Source organism: Primulina huaijiensis, chromosome 14 (assembly GCF_012295235.1).
Source record: "Primulina huaijiensis isolate GDHJ02 chromosome 14, ASM1229523v2, whole genome shotgun sequence".
NCBI classification, from domain to species: Eukaryota; Viridiplantae; Streptophyta; class Magnoliopsida; order Lamiales; family Gesneriaceae; genus Primulina; species Primulina huaijiensis.
The window spans coordinates 5,805,197-5,814,308 of NC_133319.1; the positions used below are offsets into that span (position 1 = coordinate 5,805,197).

Consider the following 9,112-nt stretch of genomic DNA (forward strand, 5'->3'; position numbering starts at 1 on the left):
ATTCAGCATGGGACATTATGAATCCAATCTTTAAAATTACTCTTTTGGGCTCCAAATTAAATTCATCAAGCCCAAACCGTATGCGTTTGGCCCAAACATTGCAAAATATTTATATTATATTATATTTTAAAATTATAAAAAGAGACAATAAAAAGTAAATAATTGAAGTACTTGACTGATAGTTCAGTTGGACGGCCCCCCGGAGTTAGAATTAGACTACACGTACGTGGCTAAAAAGTACATCCACCAAATTTACAAGCCTGAGTACATGTATTTAACATAGCAAGACAAAGACCTGTTTAAAAGATCCAAACGGAATGGAAACGAATTGAATCGAACCGAATCCATTAGTGAATGGATCAGATAGGCTCATCACTTATGAAGCCGGGTGGACCGATACCAGATCGATTAGAAATCAGAACAGGTTAGAATTGTTTTTTAAAAAAATGAAAACAATTTTTAAAATTTAAACAGAAATCTGAACTAGTTGGAATCGGCAAAGAACTTGTCCATCCACTATCGAACATGTAGTGGATTGAATTGATTCCAAGGTATATATATCTTGGAACGGGAACAGTTCCAACACCGTGGATCTAAAATCGGTTTGGACCGTCTTGGAACTGGAATCCCGGAACCGTTAACACCAGTGACGGAGTCAGAAATATGGCTCTGTCCGGACTAGAATTTTAAACTATAAAATCTTTTAATATTTTAAATTGATCTACCCGGACTAATATCATATTATTCCAAAATTATACAAAATTTATATATAAATTTTATAAAAAAGAATTGGATTACCCGGGTTCATGTGGCTCAGCCACTGGTTAACACACCTAACCTCAGCCAACTCTAATAAAATTCTCTGCTTCATATCATTTTGTGTAAAATATAGCCAAATATTAGTCATTAATCATCGATATATATATCTAACTTCAATAAGATTCGAGGACCATCAAACAGTATTGGAATTAAATTTCCTGGTTTTGAGAGCTAGTTTTCGCCTTCTTCTTTTGTCTTCTCACACGCGCCACGCCAAGTTAACTGGAGTGAGCAGAAACAATGCAACTATGGCGGATCAAGGAAATTCATGAAGGAGAAGGAGAAGGAGAAGGAGCTGGAATTGTTCAGTTTCTCTTTTTGGATTTTGCTGATGAATCTGCAACTGGGTTCGAATTTCTCCTATATGCTCTCTCTTCTTCCGCCTAATGATCTTCTAGTTTGCCTTTTTTTTTCTCCCTCTCGATTTCCGTTTCCGATTGACTCGCGACTTGTTTCTGTATCAGTGATTTTTTGGATAAGTTGATGTTGCCGTCTTTCCCTTGTTGAAACGACCGGGTTCTTGGAATTTCGTTTTTCCTACGTTCTGGGTCATCTAAATGTAGAACCGAGAAAGATTGATCGAAGCTTTTTTTGGTTTTCTCATATCCTTCTTATTTGTTTGCCCTTGTAGAATTTTCAGCTCATTGTGTGTGAGAGTTAATTCAGGCTCAGATTTAGGTTGTAGTATTTTTCCTGATTTGAAAAATTATTTCTGAAAACCTGTGCTCACGGATTTCGTCGCGAGGAAGCGCGTTGCATTCCCCTTCCACGGAGTTGTGCTATCAAGGTATAATGAACACGAATGAGACTTTTTATTATATACGCGATTGCTTTTTTCGATTTCCGTGATTAGTGTTGCATGCCTGAATACATTCTAATTTTTGTGGTGCAGATTGGTCTGTTTATGTACCGCACTTGAACAATTTCTTGAATTGATTTGTACTTTTCTTGGATAGATCTTGGGCGTGGCTGATCTGTATTAATATGCTTATTTCGAGTAGTCCAACTTTTTCCTTCAGCTTTCGATGTCATTGTGGTAGATGATCCTTGTTTTATCGAGAGATTTCATCTTTTGGGATGCGATTGTGCGGTACAGGGATGAAGGCTAGTGTTTTCATTATTACGGGAGAATAACCGATATGGAAGATAATTGTTCATTCATTCCAACTGAGAAAATAAATACAATACAAAGTTCTTCCTTTTTTTGTGTTACGATTACAAGAGCATGTAACTTAATCGGTTAACCAACTGGCTAACTGTTCTTCTAACTAATTAACTGCAAATGTGAACTGTAATATTCTTAAGAGTATAAGTTATTTTGCCAAATTATCGTGCATGTCTTACTGTTAGGATGCAGCTCAGCAGTTATGTACTATTCTTGGTGAGATTTATGCAATGTTGTATAATTGAGGATTAAAAGTGATGGTTCTTATTTATTTAGTTAAGTCGTCATTCGTGTTGTATATACAGGCGGTCTCACACACAAAATGTGCTTTGAATTTTTATTGCCTACCTTGTTTGCAGTGATAAGTTTCTATGACTTGTGCATCTGTTCACTCGGGTAACACCTTTGTTTGACAACCACATTATAGTGAGTTTGACCTCCAAGGATTAGTTTCGATGATGATCCATAAAACAAAAGTGTTTGTTTCCCTTGTTTAGACTTTAGATTTAAAGATTGGTGCATTAGCTATTTTGGTGACTTTACTACATTTCTTTGTATGTGATATACTGTCAAATAACTCGAAAATGTTGCTTTCTATCTCCGTATCTTGTTAACATGTATGCCTGCTTTACATTTTTCTGGAGTAAATTTTTCTCATGGTCTTTAATATATTCTTGTTTGATTTTGTTATCTTCCCCAACATTTCTATAACAATTGCATCATATTCTGTTAGAATTTGAGCTTTCGCAATGAGCTGCTGCCTTGCATACCATTATTGATATTTTCCCTACACATTTAGGTGATTAGTATGACAAATGACAGTGAGGACATGATGCCAATGAATGGTGGAGATTCACCATTAGAGGATGCTAATGATGGAGGAAATGTGGGCGGAAATGTTTCGCTTAAAAAGGGTCCCTGGACTACTGATGAGGACGCAATTTTGGTTGAATATGTTACCAAGCACGGAGAGGGGAACTGGAATGCAATTCAGAAACATACGGGGCTTACCCGCTGTGGAAAAAGTTGTCGTTTGAGGTGGGCAAATCACCTTAGACCTGATTTGAAAAAAGGTGCATTTACTTTAGAGGAAGAGAACATTATAATTGAACTTCATGCCAAAATGGGAAATAAATGGGCTAAAATGGCTGCTGAGGTATGCATTAGTTCTCTGTAATGTTTTCACTTAGTACAAAATATTTACCGGTGTTTAAAGTTATGTACATTTGATGCGTGTTTATGATATGGTACCCTGTTATCTATTTGTGTATGGTCTTTTCATTCTAGTCATGTACATATGCTACTCTCTACGTGTGACGTGATATATATGCTAATATGCAAATGGTTTGCATTAAACGAGCAAAATATGATAAATCAGTGCTTCTGGATGAGCTATAGTGTAACGGTGCCATGTTATCCATTTATCTATGTTATTTTCATTCTAGTCATACAGATACTCTGCCCTTTTGTCTGTGATACAATAGATAATGCTAATATGCTAATGTTTTCCCTTAAATGAGTTGAGTATGATGGCTCCATTATTTCTGAAGAGCTTCAGTGCTATTTTACTGATTTCTTTGTTTTTACTCGTCCCGTCATCTATTCTTTTCCTTCTTAGTTACCTGGACGCACAGACAATGAGATCAAGAACTACTGGAACACAAGAATCAAAAGAAGGCAACGAGCCGGATTACCAATCTATCCACCTGATTTGCACGTGGAATCATTTAATGAGAACCAACAAAATGATGATACTAATACATTCTCATCGATGGAAGCACCGAATTTTGATTTATTGCCAATTAATACGGAGATTCCAGAATTCAAAGTTTTTGAACTCAATCAGCAGTTGTATTCTGTCAACAGCGAGCCAGTACAAGAGCAATACTTTTCTCAACCAAAAGAGTCTCGTTTCTCATCATCTCATCAATGTAATCACCCTCAAGGGTCCGAATTTTTGTTTCGTGGTTTAAATCCGGTTGTTAGTAACATCACCCCAGACGTTAGTCAACATCACTATGATGGTTATTTGCCAACTGCCCATTCTTTTCAATTCTCTTCTGCATTTGAATACAATTCAAGTTTTTATAATGGATTATCCTCAAGTGCACTTCCTGACAGCCAAGCCATATTAAATGGCAAACCTTCTTCTTCTTCAGAGCCTGCTTGGGCAACGAAGCTGGAGCTCCCTTCACTCCAAACTGAAATGGGTAGTTGGGGCTCACCCTCTACCCCATTGCCTTCCCTTGAGTCTGTTGACACGTTGATACAAAATCCTCCATATGAATTGTGCACTCCGGCATGCAATCTATCACCGCGAAACAGTGGCTTACTGGATGCAGTACTGTATGAATCACAAGCTATGAAAATCTCGACGAAGAACAGCCACCAGCAGACTTCACATGCTTCTGGCATGGACGATGATATAGTAGATATTTCTTCTAAGGATCTCCAAAAGACGGGATGGGAACCATATGGTGAAACAGTTTCTCCTTTAGGCCATTCTTCTCCTGCCGTGTTCACCGAAAGTACCCCCATCAATGGGAATTCATGGGATGAATTCCAATCTCTTGAGGTCATGCCAGGTCTCAATGCTTTATTTTTTACATCGACTTCTTGGCTTCAACATAGTTTATATATTTCCTCGTGGAGATATCCTGTTAACGTTTTCGTTTCTATTTCTCCTTTTTTTCCTTTTTTCAGTTTTTAGCTTTAAGCTGTGCTAAAACAATCTCTCTTTTATTTGAAGGATGCATAGTTATAGAAGTGTCCCACCTGGCATTAATGACACACGACTCCTACGGACAGACAACAAACGACTTGATTTTCTCGAGGCCAGATTTCTTACTTGCCTCAAATGCTGCATTTGGTCTTAATAAAAACCATATCAAGGACCGTTCCTTGCTTAAAACATGCAGTTGGGAATGCTTCTTGGCAATGATTCATCAGCTCTCGACCAAAGTAAGGTTCACGTGTACAATTCTTGTGCTTGGTAGGCTGCGTCTTGTACAACATGCCTTCTGACAGTTTTTTCTGCAGAATCAATAGTATTTCTGGATTTATGCATAATATTTCATTTGCAGTTATTAAAAGCTTCCATGTTAAGGGGCGCGCAATGTACCATTGATTGTCTTGTGTATCAAATTTGCGACTGTCTTTCTATTTCAATGTACTTACAAAACTACCACAACTATAAAAACTCAACGCCTTAAACATTGATTGCACTGCTTTTCTAGTTTAACATATTTCAAAAACTGCCAAAAAAAAAACCCAAGACAATTGCAACTGTTCGTGTAACAGCGCGATTGTACTCCTTGAAAAAGTCGAAACACGCTAGATGAACTTGCTGCATGGAAAGTCCCAGTTTATGGTGAAAGAAAATGAACAGCATGTGATGCGTCACATGAATTATAAATGGCAGAAATTAATTTAAAATATATTTACATTCAAATTCCAATCTCTCTCATTGATTCAAATCTCATCAATGGCATTTCCAACATTAAGCGGTGATTTATTCACCATCAGCAAAACCGTACTGGTTTCCCTCCTGATTCTTTATCAAGTCCTCATTTCTCTTTTCAACTTACAAAACCCTCATCGCTTCTTGATCAAATGGGCATCGACTACAAAAGTGCGTTGTTTTGCAACGGAATTAGAATAATTAGAATAACCATCATTCTAAATCCGCCGCTATTTTGAATTTGCCTACGATTTTCTTAAAACATCACCACAATTTTACGATACCGACGGAAAAATTAGCGACGGAAAAGGTCAAGTCATCGCAAAATATAGCGATGGTTTGTGATAAATTGCTGCAACTAAACAGCAGCAAAATTTAAATTTTACTTTCCATCGCAGATTTGAATTTCAAATGGAAAGTTGCAACAGTTTTATCAAGTCTGTCGCTACTCTCTTATTAAAACCACCTCATTTTTTCAGCGGTTTTCACCTATCTATCTATATATAAAAGCACAGTTTCTGCCAAATATAGAAATATCCAGCCAAATTGATTAGCTAAAAAAAGAAATACAAGTGATAGATTTTAATTTATTAATTTCGGTTCAAACTACTGACTTGAGCCTTTATGATTCAAAGTAAATGATTTGTCTTTCCCATTGTTAAATAGATTAGGTCAAACAAAATATCTTTTTTCAATAATAAATCAATAAATTATGACAGCAGTCTTAATTCCAGTCTTTTGGGCTCCTTTATTTGAATTCAAATAAGGCAGCCCAAGAGCCTAAAATTAAGAAAGAACGTCTATAAATATTTTATCAAATATTAGTCATTTTTACATATTCTGGCAAAATCAATCTCACGATTCTCAAATCTCAAATTCAAAAATGCCTCCATTGTTCAGCTCCATCTCTGAGGTGAACCCTACGAAGACACAATGGTGCCTTAAACTCAGATCGGTTCGAAGCTATGAAGTACCTGTATTTCAAAAGGACACATATAGTTTAGAATACGTCATTCATGTTCGAGAAATAAGAATATTTATTTCTCTATTCGACATCAATTTAAATTATTCTGTATTAGCTATTATGAAAGTTTCTCATATATGACAGGGTTCACGCATACATACTAGCATTAAAAAGGATGAGGTGATGCAAAGGTTGAAACCAATTCTCAGGGAAGAGCATGTTTTTGCCATAAAAAATATGGTAGTTGCATAAAATGGAATGATGTTCAAGACCACAAAGAACAAATACAAAATTATTTTTTTTTGCAAACACTAATGTCTGTGAAATTTTCGAAAATACATTTACCAATTTGATGTATGAATTCAAGTCTTTTCCTGCACTATCAACCGCATCAGATGTAGCGGATGAGACATGTCACGCCCCAGGGACAGGGTTGGTCGACATCGACGTTTCTCTCAAATTTACATTCGAAAACAACAAGCCTCAGAAATACAAAATTCAGAAACCAGTCTTTTTATTCATAATACTGAATAATTCATTGTCTGATAAAAACTCAAATAATAATATTTTACAGCGGAAATGTAAAACCAAATATAATGATGTCTTAACAAATGCAGCGGAATGAACATAAATTAGAACTGAGAAATAACGATCTTCTTCACCAGCCCCAGAATTGATTCTGCTCCTCTTCTTCTAACCTTTCTTCCTCGTTCTTATCTGAGATGGGTTTGGTGGGTGAGTGATATGGTTGTCACTCAGTAAGCGGGGGCGGGAATAACTCTCAGTTTTCAAAACCATTTTCAAAAAAAACAGTAATACAAAAAATATAAAGAAAACTCTTATTTTCAGGACAGGAATCAGCATTCAAAATAGAAATCAGAAGTTTAACAAGTAAGCAAGCACTGAGCACGTTAGTGAATTTCATGACTAAACTGATATTAGTCCCCTATATGTTCTCTCCTCTAAGGGGTGAGGCCAGTAATCAGTAATCAGAATTCAGTAATGTTCAGAATATATATTCCTACCATTAGTTCACTAGGTTTCAGTGCTTTAAATCAGATATCAGAAATCAAGAATACTTATACTTTGCTTTAAAACAGAAATCATCAAACTGGTTTCAAGATATTTATACATAAGCCCACTTACCGTAATTTGCTAGAGACTTCGGTTGAAGTCTGGAAATCTGGTTGCTCTTGCTACTGGATTTTACAGCTCGAACAAGGCACTCTCTTAGCTCGAAAATTCAAGTGATCACTCATGATTTGTGTAACAACAATTTCAGATTTTTGAGGGTGATATTTATAAGCAAAATTCTGACTGTTGGACTCCCTATTAATGGCCATAATCTGCCATGATGTGCCATTAATAGCCTTTAATCAATGTTAATTGTTTCAGTTACAAGTCATAAGCAGAATCAGTAGCTATCTGTTGGAATCTCGCTACTGAACTCTTCTGCTGCTGGATTCTGTCTACTGGAAAATACATGTTTGCTGGAAAAATGTCATCTTCTGAAATATTAGTTGCTGCTGGAATTACTATCTTCTGCTGGAATTTTCACATTGCTGCTGAATATTGCTAGCTGTTGAAAATGCTAGCTGCTGCTGGAAAAGCGGTTTCTCACATCCCTCCCTCCTTATGAGAAGTTTTGTCCTCGAAACTTGGCTATACCTGATCCTCAAAGAGGTAAGGGTATTGTTCTCGCATCTTTTCTTCCAAGTCCCAAGTAGCTTCTTTTTCGGTGTGGTTGGACCATCATACTTTGACATATGGAATAGTCCGTCGCCTCAGTACTTGGTCTTTGTTATCCACAATCCGAATCGGAATTTCTTCATACTTCTGTTCTTCATTTAGCTTTCCTTCAGCCAGAAGTGGTCCAGCTTTCAGAATATGACTTGGATCGGAAATATATCTTCTCAGCTGCGAAACGTGTAATACATTGTGAATTCTTGACATGTCGGGTGGAAGTGATAATCTATAAGCAAGAGTTCTGTGGGGACCCGGACGCTAATCATGTTCATAATCATCATTGGGACTAATTAATCAATTAGTAAACAGGGTCTAAATTTTTTTTTTAAAAAAAAACGCGGATGCGTAATGGAAATCATACTAATATACATATCAGTATATTACAAGGTACAAGTCCTGTACAGCATACAGTCAATACAAACTAAGGTTCATCTACTTATCAAGTGTTCGAACCCTATCTATAGTAACATCAAGTCCGTGGTCTCCACTCTAATCACGATCTCTCCTCATCTCCTCGACCCTGCACCTGCCCCACCTATTGTCATGCCCACATAAAAACACGACAACAGCCGGATAATTCCGGTGAGAATATAATCCCAGTATAAATCAACGAAACATGCAATCATATGACAAACATAAAAGCATGGACATATAACAGCAATATGTATCAAAATCTGAAACATAATCCATATCAAACTGTCGATAATGCTCGTGACTCCACGACTCAGACTAGATGCAATCCTAGTATAGAGATCCCGGTTTCCAGATGTTGGTATTCCTATATCGACCAACAGGAATAGAAAAAAAACTCCAATTCTATCCACGTCGATATAACCATACATTCAGTGTCCTGACCTATCCGTCACAGACTGTGGCCCTATCGCCAATACACTATCTTGTGACATCGTGCAATGTGCCCGTGGTGATCTCGCCACTATCAGGTACTTCTGTCACAAGA

At 36.9% G+C, this 9,112-nt stretch overlaps 1 protein-coding gene across 2 annotated transcripts; it reads left to right on the forward strand.

The window, feature by feature from the left end:
• Positions 1-937: 937 nt before the first annotated feature.
• LOC140957755 (transcription factor GAMYB-like) lies at positions 938-5,184 on the forward strand. 2 transcript variants are annotated; one of them, XM_073415132.1, is made up of 4 exons: positions 938-1,606; positions 2,784-3,140; positions 3,603-4,569; positions 4,734-5,184. In XM_073415132.1, the coding sequence occupies exons 2-4, from the start codon at positions 2,793-2,795 to the stop codon at positions 5,006-5,008; spliced, it is 1,590 nt and encodes a 529-aa protein (XP_073271233.1). In that variant the 5' UTR covers positions 938-1,606; positions 2,784-2,792; the 3' UTR covers positions 5,009-5,184. The 2 variants fall into 2 exon arrangements, with proteins under 2 accessions (XP_073271233.1, XP_073271234.1); XM_073415133.1 differs by having other exon boundaries at positions 3,603-4,559; positions 4,734-4,970.
• The last annotated feature ends 3,928 nt before the right edge of the window (positions 5,185-9,112 follow it).